Consider the following 18155-nt stretch of genomic DNA (forward strand, 5'->3'; position numbering starts at 1 on the left):
GTCATATTTTACTGAACTGATATCTCCCAGTATCCAGACTTTAGGATCAAGAATATGGGATTTTAAAATGTCAGAAATTGTTTTGATCACGTATTTCCAGAAAGCATCTATAATAGGACAGTTCCAGAGCATATGGAGTAGATTTCCAGTATTTATTTTGCATCTTTGGCACATGGCAGAGACCGCACTATTAAATTTATTTAATCTATAGGGAGTGTAGTAAATTTGATGTAAAATATTGAATTGAATTTGTCTGTGTTTGGTGGATATTAACATAGTATGTGTTTTTCTAAAAGAGTATACCAATCAACTGGGTTATTTCTTAATGTGCCTCTCCTGTAGGTACTGAATACTGTATTTAATCCTTATAGAGCAAATGACAAACTTTCTTCATTCAGTATAGTTAGAGACGTGCTAAAACATCCTTTTGCTCAGCCCTGTTAAGAGATTTACACTCGTTTTTCATGGTGCAAACGATGTTATTCTCCCTAGCAGAAAGGAATTATGGGTATCTTGCCATTTCTTTGATTGATTGAAGTGGCAGATGATATAAGAGCTGTTGTTCAGCAGGTCCAGTCGCTGACGCGCCCTCCTGTGCTCTGAGTAATTGGATTCCTGAAGTTATTAATACTAAGGCTCATGCTAGAGATCACTGTAAATCTGACCCGTGTCTTTGCACGGCCTCTTGCCCTCTCGTCACCTCATGGGGGCAATTGGATAAGTAACATCAGAGGTGGCGCGCCAGGTGACGCTGCCATTACTCACCGTGTTCGGTTTAGTTAAGTCGCCATTATAGCTCTACGGGGCTGTTTAACTGGACTACGCTCCTCGCACCAATATCCATTTACCACCCAAAGCATGCCAGATAAGTGACAGTACGACGGCTTTCAGGCTGCTCCCGTCGGGCCATGCTGGTCCAGAGATTACACTATATAGTGAAAAAGATGAATCTTTGGTTCAAGCTGTAAGATGGAGATCAATAACTGGAAAAACAGAATTATTGCATAAGTGAGTAGGTTTATTGATCCAATTCATGTTTTTTTTTACACACATACACACACACCTGGAGAAATAACAGAAACAGCAGCATGTGTATGTATATGTATATATATATATGCATATACAGGACTGTCTCAGAAAATTAGAATATTGTGATAAAGTTCTTTATTTTCTGTAATGCAATTAAAAAAACAAAAATGTCATACATTCTGGATTCATTACAAATCTTTCTAATTATTTTAATATTGTTGATTATGGTTTACAGTTTAAGATTAAGATTCCCAGAATATTCTAATTTTTTGAGATAGGATATTTGAGTTTTCTTAAGCTGTAAGCCATGATCAGCAATATTAAAATAATAAAAGGCTTGCAATATTTCAGTTGATTTGTAATGAATCCAGAATGTATGACATTTTTGTTTTTTTAAATGGCATTACAGAAAATAAAGGACGTTATCACAATATTCAAATTTTCTGAGACAGTACTGTATATATATATATATATATATATATATATATATATATATATATATATATATATATATATATATATATATATAGTATACTGGTGAGTAATGAGAGTAGAAAGCAAAAAACCAACCAAAATGATTAAGCAGAAGAAACATGAAAAACACATTTCAGTGTGAGATGGGAGGTGAATGTTAAAACAAATGTTTGAGATCCGTGTATTTCGTAACAACACAAGAGTGGTGACCATAAACATGGTACTCACGGTGGATTTTTATTTTTTTTAAATGTGTTTAACAGTGGGGGTTATTCTAATTTTCCAAACGTAAGGAACTCACATCCTACACACCTACAGAAGTTGAGTCATGCTGATTCATTATGATTGTGAGAACTTATAGAGAAATAGATAAGAATGAAGTTTCCCGGCTAATCTTGATAAGCACGTCTCACAGTAATGTTCGGCCCTATTGTATCTGTAGGAAATGTTCTCGTTCTCGTTGTTTTTCTCGTTTTTCTTCCGATGAAATGAGGGCCTTTTTGCCCCCCTAAACGTGCCCTAAAAGTCACCAAATTTTGCACGCAAACCAGGCCTGGCGAAAGATTTGATATTTAATGGTTTGCATTAATGGGCGTGGCCTAATGGCTCAACAGCGCCCCCTAGAAAAATTTGTGCCTCAAGCCCCACAATACGGTTTGACGTACATGCACGAAAATCGGTACACACCTGTATCATGTCCCAACTTAAAGAAAGTCTCTTGGCACCATGGCCGAAACCGAACAGGAAGTCGGCCATTTTGAATTAATCGTGTAATTTTGGCGCAATTTATGCCATTTCTTCGGCCGTTTCTTCGCCCGAACCATAACGTGCCCCCAGGTGTGTTATACATCAAAATGTGCGTCTCGATCCTGTGACAATGCGCATTACTTTTCTCAGTCGAAAGCGTTACCATGGCGACGATAGGCGCCAAAAAGCGCGCCCCCCCCCTTCATCTGATTGGTCCATATTTGATAGTCCCTATTTTCTGCAATAACTTTTGAATGGTTTGACATAAAGACTCGTGGGTGGTGTCATCGGACTCGGTTTTGAGTCCTTGAACATAATTGGTATAAATTAGCCCCGCCCCTTCTTCTGATTGGTCGATATCTGATAGTTCCTATTTTCTGCCATAACTTTTGAATGGTTTGATATAGAGAGTCGTGGCTGGTTTCATCCGCTAAATGTCCAGGCCTGAAGAATCTACATGCAAGTCATACAAGCGCTTACACTGCAGCACGCCTGAACATGCACAAGGGTGCGAGGGCCCGTTCATGGCTGCTTGCAGCTTTAATTATGATTTATTATTTATTATTTATAATACTGTGCTTTGGCCACTCGTGGGTCCGGTCACGCAGCAGCAGCATCATTAGATGGAGCACCAGCATCAACAGCAGATGCAGATGCAGATGCAGATGCAGCATCATCAGCATCAGCAGATGCAGATGCAGATGCAGATGCAGATGCAGCATCATCAGCATCAGCATCATCAGCAGATGCAGCATCTGATGCAGCATCATCAGCATCAGCATCATCAGCATCAGCAGCAGCTGCAGATGCTGATGATGCTGCAGATGCTGCAGCATCATCCTCATCAGCAGCAGCTGCAGATGCTGCAGCATCATCCTCATCAGCAGCAGCTGCAGATGCTGCAGCATCATCCTCATCAGCAGCAGCTGCAGCCGGCCGGCTGCTGCAGAGGAGGCGGCTGACACCGCGCAGGGGCTGAGAGAGGCAGCAGGAGGGGAAGGGGAGGGAGGGAGGAGTGGGAGGAGGACAGGGATGGGAGGAAAACAGGCAGTCGGGAGGCAAACCCCATGCTGTAGCTGTGGCTTCGGAGAGAGAGCTCAGCACCTCTCTATCCCTCTCTCTTTTTTAGCTCTTGCTCGTAACTAAAAACCCCTTTTTTAAAAAAGGAAAAAGCATTTGTGGGCTGGAGCGGATTCTGGTGCAGCTCTACCTGGATTCCGATGGTCATGGTCAAAGAGAAAGGTATTCCAGCGGCCGTGGGAGTGAGTGAGTGTGTTTCATGAGTGGGGTTTTCGTGGCATTTGTTTTGCTCGTGTTTGCAGTGGTGTGCATGGGAGAGTCAGTGCAGCAGTCCTGGTTCTGACCCGAATAATAACATCCCACCGGACCGGACTCGCTCCTTCACGTGTGATCATGCTTTTTCTTTGTGCGGCTTGTGTCGGGAGAGTCCTGACAAAAAAGGCAGACCCTGGACGTGCACGATCAGCTGAATGTGCACAACATTTCCCCCCTCAGAGTGGACGCCCTTTAGCTCGGAGTCTGCTTCATCTGGCAGCTTGATGGAAGACTGATTTATGGTCCCGCGTTACATCGACGCAGAGCCTACGGCGACGCGTACCCTACGCCGTAGGCTCTGCGTCGATGTAACGCGGGACCATAAATCAGGCTGTTGTAGGGAGGCACTGCGCAGAGCTCCGGACCCGCACTCTCCTCTCTCTCTCTGTCTGCAGCGGTTGTCATGGCGACCACCTAAAAGGTACACGCCACTGTACAGTCAGCTGTGGCCCCATTCATGATGTCCTCCTGCTGGAAGAGAAAAAGGTGATGGTTTCCGCCGATGGCTGAGGTGTTAACATCCCCGTGGTGCTGATTTTTCATCAGTGCGACTCACACACTGCAAAAACTCAAAATCTTAACAAGAATATTTGTCTTATTTCTAGTTAAAATGTCTCATTTTTAGTAATAAAATCTCATTACACTTAAAACAAGACTCCTCACTGGAAAAAACAACAATTTTCACCTGTTTCAAGTAGACTTTCACTTAAAATAAGTATTAAAATAAGAATTGCTTGTAATGAGAAGATACATCTTGTCCCACTGGCAGATTTTTCTACTTATTGTAAGTGAAAATTTACTTGAAACAGGAGAAAATTGTCTAATAACAAGTTATTTTTCTGGTAATGACTCTTGTTTTAAGTGTAATGAGATTTTTTGGCTAAAAATGAGACATTTTAACTAGAAATAAGACAAATATTCCTGGTAAGATTTTGAATTTTTTGCAGTGAGGAGACATGTGCTAAAGCAGTGGTCTTCATCTTGTTTTAGATGTTTTAGATGTTTTAGATGTTTCCCTGCTTCAGCACACCCTGATAAAAATGACGGTGTCATTAACAGACTTGTGCAGACCTGGATGACAAGCTGATGATGACCATTAATTAGAATCATTAATTAACAAATAAAAATGAAGTTTGTTGCTTTACATGAATACATCTAGTTTTGAACTTAATCTGCATTTGTTCAAAAATAATAATAATCATCTCATTCAAAAAGTTGACTTATTTTTTTTAAGTAGATCAAGCACAATATTTGTATCAGTGTGTGATGATGCAAGGAAACATCTAAAACATGCAGGACAGGGTTGAAGACCCCTGCTATAAAGAGATATGCTGCTCAAAAATGCTTAAAAATGCTGCTGACTGGAAGGAAAGACAATTATTTATTCATTTCAAGCAGCATTTTGTGGTGCGTGAGGAAGATGCTTCAACTTCCACATTAAATCTGAAACATTTTAAAGATTTCATTGATGGCAAAAGCAAAGTGTTACATCAGTCCACCACTTGGTCTGAACTTGAAAGTATAAAACAATTTAGATTAGATTAGATTCAACTTTATTGTTATTACAGATGTACAAGTACAGAGCAACGAAATGCAGTTTGGTATACGACCAAGTGCAACAGAAAATATCATAAAGCATTATTGATAAGAAGCTTTATTATCATTGTACAGTATACAACAAAATCTCGTTCGACAGCATCCTCCAGGGACAGCAGCTACATTCACAAGTCGGAATCCCAAACAGCAAAAATAAAGTGCAACGACTGACCATCGTTAAAACAACAAATAAAAGTGACTGTACTGCACCCTGACAGTGGCTGTGAAGATGTTATTGTTTAATCTCTCAGCCTGAGTGCATCACATGTGGGCATGTGATGTTTCAGCGTGTTACCTAAAAATACTTCTTTCACCAGGGGAGAAAAACACACATCAGAGTGCAGGTTTGTTTATGTAGCTGACAGCGCTCTGGTGCTCGGGGGGCGGCGTCCAGTTCCCTTGATGTGGATCCCACCGGCCACAGCGAGGCGGCCCCGGCCACTGCGTCTCCAGAGCTCTGGCAGGACTCCTGCAACCTCTGACTGCCACGTGTTCATCTCCCACAATCCCTCTGAAAGTTTTTCCGTGGTCGGAAACATCACTGCTCTCTTGGGATTTGTTGATGGAAGAGCTCTCGTGCAGACGCTAAGGCCTGTAGTCGCTCATTCCTGCACACAGACAGCTGTGCAAATGCACGTGTGACCCAAGCTGCATCCTCCAGGGATCTCATGATGCATCCTGTCTGAGGCCAGGTGGGCGCCGGGATGCACAGCTGACCCGGTACTGAGTTCTACCGTGTCTCCAGAATAATGAGTTGTTACCTGGGGGTTGCAGCGTTAGCGTTTGTCTGCGTGCAGCCCTGCTGTCCTATATTCAGTGCCAAGAATACTCTGGAAATAGTTTATAATTTATTGGGGCCACATGCACCTTGGGCCGTCTCATCTTGCTTTACAGATGCCTCTGAGCTCCGTGCACATGTGTGTACTAGGGATTTCATTTAGAGATGGTTCTGTGGGGATCAGTATCCGTTATTAGCAGTTATTGGAAGCAGACCAGAACTGAAAAAAAGGTGGATCAGGGCATCTCTGATTTCATTTATTGTCATCTTCCCTGCCGAGCCGCGTTCCCGGATAATCCTCGTCTCACTTCCTGGAAATCTGTGCTTTCACAATCTAAGCATTTAGTTCAGGGATATTCAATTGGCGGCCCGCAGGCCACATGCGGCCCGCCAGGAGCTTTTATGTGGCCCCTGGTCATATTTCAAAAAAGGGGGTGTTTGTTGGAATTTTTTATTTTTTTTATTTTTTTTTAATAATATTTTTATAACTGGCTACTATGGACTAAAATGGTTGTGCTCAATGCTTAATATAATATTCAAATAAGGAAATCTTGGTGGAAAGTGGTGCTTTGTCATTATGGCGTGTTTTATTAAAAGTAGGTCAATATCAATTTCATTAAGTTTGCACAATGCATGGTTTCAAAATGAACTTGCATTCAAAATAATATTTCTTTATCTGAATATTATATTTAACATTCACAATTACTAAATCTGGAGACAATTAATACATAATTCATATGTAAACTAGATAGATATTCAAATGTATAAAACAAATGTATTATATTTACATAAGTCTTCGTCTTTGAGTGCAAAATACATTTTGAAAACCCCCACATTTTCAAATTGTGCGGCCCTCTCCATACAGTCCTTTTGCAGATGTGGCCCCCGGCCGAATCTAGTTGAATACCCCTGATTTAGTTGTTACGAGAAAGTCGTGGTGTCGTGTCCGTGTGCAGCTGCCTCCCGTGCTTCTCCGGAGTGCTGCAGACAACTGCAGTGGTGCCTCCTCTCCGGGGCTCGCCCGTATCTGCCCCTCTGAAAGAGAAGCTCAGCCCTTCCACAAACATCACCGCAACCGCACGTTCTCATCCACACTGTTTGTGCAGCTGACACACAGGAACCAGAATATACAGATTACTGATAGAGAGTCGGGGGGCCTGGCGGGCTAAAACAACACCGGTGACGTGGGAGTCACATGAAAGAAACACAGACTGTAGCCCTGCATTGTGACAGTCGACAAACATCCTCTCTGTCCGGCGTCAATCAGCAATCATTATCGGGAGGAAATACGATGCCGGAGCACCGGGGCCTTCGTCGGCCTTCACTCCTGCAAACACAGCGGCTTGTGCAGTTCATGGAGCCGCCATTGTCTTCCTCTCAGATAAGTAGCTGCTGGAAGTCTCTCGCTCGGCGTTTATCAAGGTGTTATTGTGCCACCGACAAGCAGCTTCGCACCGCAGCGTTCAACCATTGAGAATAGATCATTATTCAAAGCTGGGGTCTCTGAGGGTTAGTTATTAAAGTTTGGAAGGGGGGGGCATATCTGGAGGAGGCTGATAGAGCCCCTCCAACCCCCATGTTTGAAGTGCTTTGTCTGGGGGGACAGAGAGCTGTTGGCTAATACATATTCATGTTGGGGAGGGAGGGGTTAAGAGTTTCTTGTTATGTCTGGGTGATAAAGAGCCCCACTGCAACCCACCTCCCCAAAACACACACACACACACACACCGTCCAAATGCTAATTGGGGATTTCATGGTGGGCGTGCTTTGTGGCCTTTGATGTTACCCGGAGTTCAGACTCCCCCTGGATTATTCCACCCCGCCGTGGTTGGACCGGGCGGCCGTCGTAGGGGGGGAAAAGTGCGTCTTGCTTAGTTTCCTTATCTTTGAAGTCGACACATTCAGGGCCCAAATTACTGGGAGTACTCCTCCTATTATATATTTATTTCTCTCTCTTACACACGCCAAACAGCCTCAAGGGCATGCTGCTGGATGTTTAATGCTGCTGTCTGGAAACGCTTCTGTCTGTGACTCTTACAGTAACAAGGGGGAAGAGCGACTGAATATTTCATAAGATGTTTTCATTCCTCAGCTATTGTTTCGATGAATTCCCCCTGTCCTGGTGCAGTCCCAACCCTCTTCTATGGTTTTTACATTCCTTCGGGTTCACTTGCAGGAAATTAAGGCAACGAAAGTCTGAAGGTCTGAAGTTTCCTTGACAGATCCTGCACCCTCTCCGTCGATCATGGGTGCAGATCCTGGGGGGGACGGGGGGGACATGTCCCCCCCAATTCCTGAAAAACATGAATTGTCCCCCCCAATAAAAATACCCTAAATATTCAAAATTGAACAAATGTATTTTCAGACTTAAAGGTTGAATATGTAGAATATTTATTAAAATATATATTTCTAAAAAAATAATACATCCACGGTGCATTTTGAGGTGTACAGAATGAAAGCAATGGGTCCTTTTTTTTTTAGAACTGTTTACCACCATAAATGTGTTAAAACATGATCAGTTAGTTTAAGCAACTTGTTTAGGGCGCCATATTTCATCCATATATCAATTGGTCGTGCATAAAGTATTCCCATAGGATAAAAGGAAGATGGTGAGAAGAATTTGAGATGAGTAGACACTACATGCCCAAAACCCTTAAAATTATGATTTACGAATATAACAGTTAAGTAAGCAGTGACACACACTGTTGGCTGTTTAGGACAAATAAACAAGAAAGGTGAGCACAATAAATGATTCCCTGTGCAGTATTTTTTGGCGAGCCTTTACCAATTTATGGCATGGTATGAGTTGCATATTGGCAAAAAATTTAAAATTAAAATCACGTTGGTGTCCCCCCCAATCCTGACATCGGATCTGCACCCCTGCCGTCGATAGCCACGGTCCATTGTTATTTACCAGCAGGGAAACACGGGGCACGTGTCCCAGAGAAAGCTATCCTCGGGGGGATTCAGCGTGGCCCTCCTCACTTCCAGAGTATCATCTGCAGCCTTTATTTCTGTCAACGCAGCCAGACTGAATGGGCTGGGGGGGGGAGGGGGGGGTGGATGGGATATATGATTGGGGAGAGCAAGCCCTCTTCCTCTGGGCTCGGCTTTGGGATGCTCTGCTGGTTATTGTTCCCCCGGCAGCACAGCCGTGCGTGTGAGTGTATGTTCATTGTGTGTTCAGGCTCATAACAGTCACTTTATCCTCCGGCGATGAGGCAGGACAGATCCCTCTGTCAGCACGGCCAACACATGCAGCTCACAGCGAGGAATGTGAACCGCACTTGGAAAAATTGTTCCACTTTCAATTTCACAGTATTTTTACCCTGTGCAGAGGTTGTTTCGTCTGCTGCTTTGTAACTTATTTATACAGTTATATAATGTTCATTCTAGCAAATCAAGCACCATTTTGGCTTTATCCAAAGAATCACCAAAGACTCACTAATGGATTTATCCCTTTTTTTTTTTTTTTTTTTTTTCATTTCATTTCATTTATTCCATTCATGGTATATATTCTTAATAATGTTGTACAAAATTCCATGAAGTACACATTATTACCATGAAAGAAAAGGAGCAGGAAGAAGAAAACTTATGATACCTGCCCCTCTCTGTTAATACCATTACGTTGACTTACTGAACACCAATCTATCTATCACATATTTATAACAAGAAAAAAAAACAAAAATACCACTCTTCTATCTATTTTTTTCTCTTTCTCCTTCTTCTTTTTTGTAGGCACTTATCTTTTCTTTTTTAAACATTTTCTTAAGCTGATACAAACTGTTTAGCCTTGCAAAAGTATGTTTGAAATCAAGTTTAAGTCTGTTGTCCTCATCCTCCAATCTGAACAAATTTTGTAACTGTTCTGGTAACAATCTATTTTTTGCTTTAAACATTATTTTTAAAGTTTGAAGTTCAACTATATCCGCCATTTTCAACAAACCTGCTGAAATAGGTTGATATCATTGATATCATTGCGTGTCCAGTGGCTTTATGTTGCGTTCACATAGCAAATTTAAAAGCTTATTTCAACGTTTGCCTCCTTGAATTTTATGGAACCCTGCTGCGGCTCGGTTTTAGCCTTACCGCTCCGGCCAGTGCAGGCTGCTAGCTGGATAAACAGTTCACTCCTAGCTTTCCATCCAAAGCTCGGCCTTTTAGGTCCTCTGGGAGCCAAACATCTGTCTTGGACTTTTGTCAACCTGTTGTGACGTCAGCAGCGCTGTTGGCGTTTGCATGCTGGGCTCTCCCACGCTCACACTCTGAAACGTTAAAATAGTAAGTCAGAGACACAAACAGGGTCACAGGAGGAATGACACACACAACAAATATTTGGCACTCAAAGCTGCTCCGACTGATATTTTCACATCGCCACTGCTGACAGTGTAAAAGGAAAGGTCTAATTTAGAAATGATCACCCATCTAAATGATTATTATTTATTTATTTATTTATTTTATTTGTTATAGAGGGACAATGTACATTAATGAACATTTAAAAAAAATGTAAATGCACCCAATTGTAGCCAAAAGGCTAATTTCCATTGGCAGTCCGCCTGTCAGAAGGAACACAAGGCGTAGTAATAAAAGCAAACAATTCTTGCATAGAAAAAAATTATACAAAGAATAAGAATAAGTAGGAGCAGCTCTGGGTCTTGACATCAGCTGAACTCCAAGGGGCAGACGGTGCATGTTGTTGGAGAAAACAGTCAACTCCGGCATTTATACATCCAACTGTTTCAAAGCTAAAGAGCCTCACATTTCCTTCAGCTGATGGAAACAAAAACAAAGACAGACGGAGAGTAAAAACAATCAGCCAGTTCTGCAGAAGCACAACTCCATATTCACTGATAGAAATGCGTCATTTATAATAATGTCATTAACTTATAGTTAAACTTGATAACTTTATTATTAAACTTGATTTTTAGAGGCTGGTGTCACCTCATTTGCTCTGTTGGAGCAGCACAGAGGAACGTTAATTCAGAGGGTCCCCCGAGGGCCCCTTTTAGGTGTGGGGGTTAAGTTACTTTTACAACATGGTCCAAGATTTACTCATGCTCGGTCTCTTCCTCGCTCGGCAGAAGACGCTCCCCAGTAATGACTTCCTTGAGTCGCTCAGTCACTAGGGATGGGAATCAAAAACCGGTTCTTGTTGAAAACCGGTTCTCAGTGTTTCAATTCCTTGGAATCGTTTGCCTTTTTTGCAAACGATTCCCTTATCGATTCCAGTGAGCGTGAATGACGTCACCGTTGGCGCCCAGCAGGAAAACATGGCGACAAAGTGGCATAAACGCTCAAAAGTTTGGTTACATTTTATCAAAAAGGACGACAACAGGGCGACTTGCAATACTTGCAATGTGGACATTTCAACAAAGGGAGGAAACACTAGCAACATGCAAAAGCATTTGCATACACAGCATGCAATAACTCTTAATGAATGTTGCGTGTTTGATCTGTTCCGAGTCCGGAGTGAACCTTCTCAACCCAGCAGCAGCGACAACGTTAGCCAGTCCTCTGCTGATTAGTTGATGCTAATCGACCTCTTTGTTCTCCTTTTTTCCAAATGAGAATCGATAAGAGAATTGATAAGAGAATCGATAAGAGAATCGATAAAGAATCGAATCGTTAAACAGAATCCAAAATGGAATTGGAATTGGAAAAATCTTATCAATTCCCATCCCTATCAGTCACCCCTACAATGTTGTTCAGTGTGCTCTGTGAGGTAGTTTCATCCTTGTAGACGGGTGACAGTATCGTAAAACCACATGAGACAACTGGGACAGGAGTTCAGAGTAAAGGCTGAATTAAGGTTCTGCGTTAAATCAACGCAGAGCCTACGATGTTGCCGTGACGCCGGCGTGAACCCTTCGGACTTCTCTTTCACTCCACAACTGCTTCACGAACCGGAACCGGAAATGCGTTGCTACCAAGCAAACCAATCACAGCCCTCTCGGTCTGCGTTGGGTCTGCGTCGCCTCGACGCGTAGGTACATTTTTTAGGAGGTGCACGTCAAGCTACGGCGTAGGCTCTTCGTCGATTAAACGCAGAACCATAATTCAGGGTTGAGTGGTTTGTGCCGATATCTGGGATGGCAGACCGCAGGAGTTAGATGATGCTTCCTGAGAAGATCCAATATCCAAATAAAACCAAAACTGATATTTTAACATGAAATTCCACTGTTTTGTGGACAGAGTTCAGACTTTGGGACACGCTTTTTTGATGTTTTGATGTTTGTGGTTTGATAATAGGTAGAAGAAATATCCACTGAATATGACCAGAAAAAGTTTTCCAGCTTCGAAATCGTGTAGAATCACTTACCCTGCCTTTAACCCTTCAGACCTATCCATCTTGGGAGAAACTGTCATCATTACATAAAAAACCATCATAGCCGCTCAATCTTCTTCTTGGTCATAACAGATTAACATCGCTTTCAAGCGGATTCTCAGTGATGTGGACACGAGGCAACATCTGCAACAGGCGGCTCACAGCAGCTCCACACACAGATGGAGCAGAAACAAACGAGTATTGAACTCAAAGAAAACTCAAACGAGGAAAACACCCACAGCAGTTCACTGAGTAAATTTCTGCTTCAGCTTTGATCTTCTGAATTTACCAGCCTCACATCAGTCTCCAGGTCCACGAGAGGGTGACATCTCAATGTCAAGGTTTGGGTCAATTACCTGTGAAAAAATCAGCACATAAATGCAGAAATGGCCTCAGATGTCATCGGCTTGCTAGATCTACTTCTGCAATGACCAGTAATGGACTTACTCGTGGGTTCTGAATGGATGGTTGAATGCGTGGAGTTACAACCAGTAATGGCGTGTGATGTCTATGTCATTAAACCTTTGCTGGATGTTATCACACACACACACAGATGTCATTTCACACACAATTGGTGAATGTTGTCTCTCCTTGGTTAGGTTTAGGTAGCAAATCTCGCTTAGTTTACTCCTCAAAGGGAAAAGATCATGGATGGGACTAAAAAAACCCTTTTACAAGTTTTTCTCTGTAACATAAACATAGTCTGCTGTAAGTCTAAACTATAGGCGTTTCTGTTGCAACATCATGTATTTTTACTCACCGGTGTGAGGCAAAACATTACATTGAGACAAGTATCCTCTAGACCAGGGGTGTCAAACTCATTTTGCTTGGCGGGCCGGATTTGACCAATTTTTTTCTTCACGCTCAAAATAACAAAAACGGTGCAAAATTTTTTTTTTTCTAATTCTTTTTTTTTTACTATTGTTATCTAATCCAATATCAGTTTAGTTAATTTTAAAGGAAATATGCACTTTGTTTACACTCTAATTATGTAAAATATATTTCTTCAGGATCTTTTCTTGAAATTTCTCGTTTTTTTTCAAATTATGTAAGATACTTTTAATATCATTTTACAAAGATAAACAGAAATAAGTATGTTTTTTTTATATTTCGCTTTTTTATAGGAAATTTAATTAAAAGCAAAATCTTTCTTATTACATCCGAGAGTGTTATTTGTGATTTAGAGATTTTTCCAGTACAATTTACAGTACAGTGATATTTTTCCTGCGAAAATATATAATAGTAGTCAGTTAATTAAAATAAACGACCGTCTACAAAGAAATAAAATCGGCAAATGCATTCTAGAAAACGAAAAAAAATGTTGAAAACTGCTCTCTTCGTGGAATAACGATGGATTTGTAGAAGAAATATATTATCGGATATGCTGCGATTCATGGCAATTATTTATGCCTTCCTTTTTAGTAAATTAACATTTCTTTTTTTTTGCGTCAGAAACTTCTCACGGGCCGCATGAAAATCTCTCTCGGGCCGCATGTGGCCCGCGGGCCGCGCATTTGACACTCCTGCTCTAGACTTACCTCAAACACATTTACAGCACCGGAGGCCAGTCTTTATGTAGTTTTAGGGTTCACTTTTGCAGCACGCAGTTACCCAGATGGTCTGTATTTTTCCGAGAAAGTGCAACGTCACACGCAGAGCGGAGACAGAGTTAGGTCACAGCAGCCACCGTCACCCAGAGATGACTCATGGTTCTGGTAGTAATGTGTAATCACACCAGAGACTCCAGGGAGACGCTCCTCCCCTCATAACCCCCCTTCATACCCACCTCTCTCCTGGCATCTCGTCTCTTTTGTTAACTCACAACAAACACCTCTCCGTTCCAGATCATGAACAGATAAGCTGTGGCTGTTTCTTTGTTAAGGAACATCTTATCTAGTCAAAGTGTATTCAAACACCACTTAAGTGCCTCGTTAAATTAAGTCTTAAGCTCATTTTTCTTTTCAGTTTAGATTTTACTGCAGTTGAAGCATCTTATCGCCGTAGTGAATCAGTGCAGCTGTAAAACTGGGATGTAAGTAAGGCCAAGTCATCAATAATCCACAGCATTGCCTGTCGTTCGTAGACTATTGATTGCTCATGATGCTATTTCTGTGCCTTTGCTGGTGTCTTATTTTAGCCTTGCAGACTAATGATTCATTGCAAAGCTGAGAGACTGAAGACCCTTTCATGTGTATTCTTATTGTGCGTATGTGTGTGTGTGTATCTTTGAAAAACAGATAAGGAATGGGAGGATAAGAGAAAAGGAGCCGTCTTACTGGTTGGAGCCTGTGCGAGTGAAATATTCTGATGGTTTCAGACAGCTCATAAGCTGTGTGCAGTGCTGCACTGCAGCAGTATTTACAATAAGAGCGGATTAACGCCGGTGCGCCGTACGCCAGCAAGCACCAAACTTCATACAGAGGAGACCCAGTGGTCGGCATAACATAGATCTAAAAAAATATTCGGGGTGATAACAAATCTTTCCCTCTGTGTCTCTTAAAGGAGCTTGAGGCCGGATTGTGGCAAGATTTAGGAAAAAAATCCATATACATTTTAAGTTTTCTAGTAATAATGTCAGATGAAGCGTTCCAAACCCAAAAGAATGAGCCCTCTAGTGTATCTCTCCTTTGCCTTGAACAGGCTATGTGCTGCAAAATGTGCTGCAATTCGGTCCCGAATTTCCCGCGGTGGGCTGCGGATGTGACGTCACATGACGCTGCATGTGCGTTCTCCCCGTTCTCCCGTGCCAGCTTCACTGTTGGCTGCAGTACCCCCAACGGCCGTCGTGGTGAAGGGTGGCGCTAGAGAGTCTCATTTCTTAAAAGGAGCCTCAAGCTCCTTTAAGCTTGAGTTATGGTTCTGTGTCAAAACGTGCCTACGGCGTGTGGTACGCGTCGACGCAGACCACACGCCGTCACTGACGCCATCACTGACGCCATCACTGACGCCGTCACTGACGTGCACCTCCCAAAAATTGTAACTACGCGTCGAGGCGACGCAGACCAAACGCAGACGGAGAGGGCTGTGATTGGTTCGCTTGGTAGCAACGCATTTCTGGTTTCCGGTTTGAAGCAGTCATGAACTTTCAGCTCTCTTTTCTTTGTGTATGTGTGATTTTTTTTTGTTTTGTTTTTTTGCACAATAGTTGTTCTTATCTCTTTGATTTACTGTGACCGGAAAAAGTCGGATAAACCATTCAGGAAAAGATCGCTAACTAGCTGTCGCGGGGGGTACTGCACCGCGACAAAATGGAGTGACGGAGAAGTCTGAAAGGTTCATGACGGTGTCACCGTGATGGCGTGTGCTCTGCGTTGGTTTGATGCAGAACCATAATTCTGGCTTTAAAGGGGACCTATTATGAAAAACATGTTTTCTCTTGCTTTAACATATATAAAGTGGTCTCCCCTCAGCCTGCCAACTCAGAGAAGGTGGAAAGCAACCAAATTCTGCAGTGTCTGTACAGCCGCCCGGATGAGCCGTCCAGTGTGATGTGGATCTACGAGCCGTTCAGGTTCTGCTCCTGTCGTTACGTTACGAAAATAAGATTTACATAGGTTGGCCTCCGATGCGTGAAACCACGCCCACAACTAACTCCGCCGGCCGGAGCTTCCGCCATTTTTTCGTAGCGGTGTATCGCATCATTCAGGCAGCCAATCAGCACAGTGCCTCATTATCATAGCCCCGCCCACTCAGAATCCCCCATAGATAATGAGGTTAGAGAATGGGAAGATAAAGACAAGGTTTAGAGGCTGAATTTCTAATTTATTTAGCAAAAACAATCAAAAGCTTGTTTTTAAGACATTCAAGGCCTGTTTAAAATAGGTATTAGATGCCATAATAGGTCCCCTTTAAACAACAATGATTGATGTCACAAATACAGTAAGATACAAAGAAACAAAATAATCTCAGCAAGGCAAAGTAAATTATGTCATCATAAGCAAGATGTTTAATTAGGATAGGTTTTCAAGTTAGCAATTATAACTCTATTTTAGTAAATGTCATCTAATAATAGTTCTGATCTAATAATAGTTGTTCATAAAAACAATTCAGACTTCCTTCTGAACCTGAAAAAAATCAATGTTGATGAGAAGAGAATACAGTTAGATTGCTATTTGTTATTTCATGAGAAATCCATTGCTAATGGATAAGCTAACAGATGTCGGTTCAACACACTCGGGAGCAGTAGTGCAAGGCTGCGAGTTCAGCCGGAACCTAAATCAAAAATAAAACAATAATTACATTCCTTCACAGTGGTTGCATTTTAAAGCACTCATAAAACACGTCCACACTCCTGCGAGAAGTGCAGAATCGCCGGAATTTTATGTGCGAGCGCGGGTTCTGCTGAGCGAGCCCTCGGATATGTGAGGCTGCGGCCCTGGAGACGGGGAGCAGAGTGGAGGCAGGAGATCATGACTTTAGCTGACAGCTACGCGCACCAAGTCCCCACACCCATGTGTATAACTGGTGCTTACCTGTTACCCAGAGGCTGCTGCCAGAAAGTGTCCCAAACACAGCAACATGATGAGAAACCCCAGCTACTGTACAAGGCTCTCTGCAGGCATGGCTGTGCCAAATTACTTTTGTATGAGTCTATATACCATTTTCAAGGAATTCTGTGCCTATCAGAGGTGTCAAAAGTATTCACATTCATTACTCAGGTAGAAGTATAGATACTAGAGTTTAAAAATACTCCTGTAGAAGTTGAAGTATCAACTCAAGTTTTTTACTCAAGTAAAAGTATCAAAGTACTGGTTTCAAAACTACTTAAAGTATAAAAGTAAAAGTAATGTAAGGGGGAAAAAAGCCATTAAGGACAAAAACCATTGAAAATGAATGCAAATATATTAAAGAACCATATATGTGTACTATTGAGCATTAACATGTGTTTCAGAGAGCAGAAGATATGATGACTAGTTGCCTATAAGTATTGCAGTGGTGGACAGTAACGGAGTAAATTTACTTGAGTACTGTACTTAAGTACATATCCAGAGGATTTGTACTTTACTTGAGTATTAGATTTCTTTGGTACTTATTACTCTTACTTGAATACATTTCCAAGACAAATATTTTTACTTTTACTCAAGTAAATTTCTAGTAAGGCTGAAAAGTACTCGTTACTTTCAGGTCTGCTCTTTTTTCTTCTTCCCTAAAATCCTATTGGACACAAGCTGTTTTTGTCAAAGGAGGAGACCTATCACAGTGCACGCTCTCCACTGGGATGTACGGAAAGCGGAAATACGTCAAGCCTCCTCAAAACGATACCGCCAAAGTAGCCTGCGTTTGTCAAGACAGAGCCGCAACAATTCAAGACAGAGCCGCAACAATGGCTACGCCTGCATCAGGAGAAGAAAGACAATCCGCTGAGTCGTCTGAGTCTGATAATGAGCCGGACTCGGAGCAGGGACTTTCCCAAAATCCTTGGCCGTATCTTAACTCAATGTTTGAGTTCGACCGAGTAAAAAACGAGGGCACAGACAAACCACAGACATTTACAACTTAAACTTTACAACTTAAATTAATTTAGAAAAAATATAGTAATTTACTGATGTGGAAAATAAGAAATTTACTCTTACTCTTACTCTTACTTTTACTTAAAGTACATTTAAAAGTATTTACTTTTGGATACTTAAGTACCTTTAAAAGCAAGTACTTTTTCTACTCTTACTCGAGTAATATTTTGACTGAGCTACTTTTACTTGTAACGGAGTAAATTTTGACCAGTAGTATTTGTACTCTTACTCAAGTACTGGGGCCGAGTACTCTGTCCACCTCTGGTATTGTAATGGTGCAAAAAGTCAAACTTCAGGCATGTTATCATTTATCCTAACCTTTATTGGAATGTACATCCAAGTTTAGTTGCAGGAATCTGAG

The 18155-nt window shown here is 41.9% G+C and overlaps 1 protein-coding gene across 20 annotated transcripts in view; it reads left to right on the forward strand.

The window, feature by feature from the left end:
- Positions 1 to 18155, forward strand: part of ablim1a (actin binding LIM protein 1a) — a 78735-nt gene that overhangs the window by 15263 nt on the left and 45317 nt on the right. The window contains exon 1 of one of the 20 annotated variants that reach the window (XM_061746117.1): positions 3323 to 3516. The exons of 17 other annotated variants lie outside the window; for them this stretch is intronic. In XM_061746117.1, coding sequence (XP_061602101.1) covers positions 3471 to 3516 — 46 coding nt within the window. In that variant the 5' untranslated portion in view covers positions 3323 to 3470. Of the gene's footprint in view, positions 1 to 3322; positions 3517 to 18155 lie in introns of those variants that run through there. 2 more of the 20 variants (XM_061746120.1, XM_061746124.1) reach the window with 2 other exon arrangements.

The sequence above is a fragment of the Cololabis saira genome, chromosome 17 (assembly GCF_033807715.1).
Source record: "Cololabis saira isolate AMF1-May2022 chromosome 17, fColSai1.1, whole genome shotgun sequence".
NCBI lineage: Eukaryota > Metazoa > Chordata > Actinopteri > Beloniformes > Belonidae > Cololabis > Cololabis saira.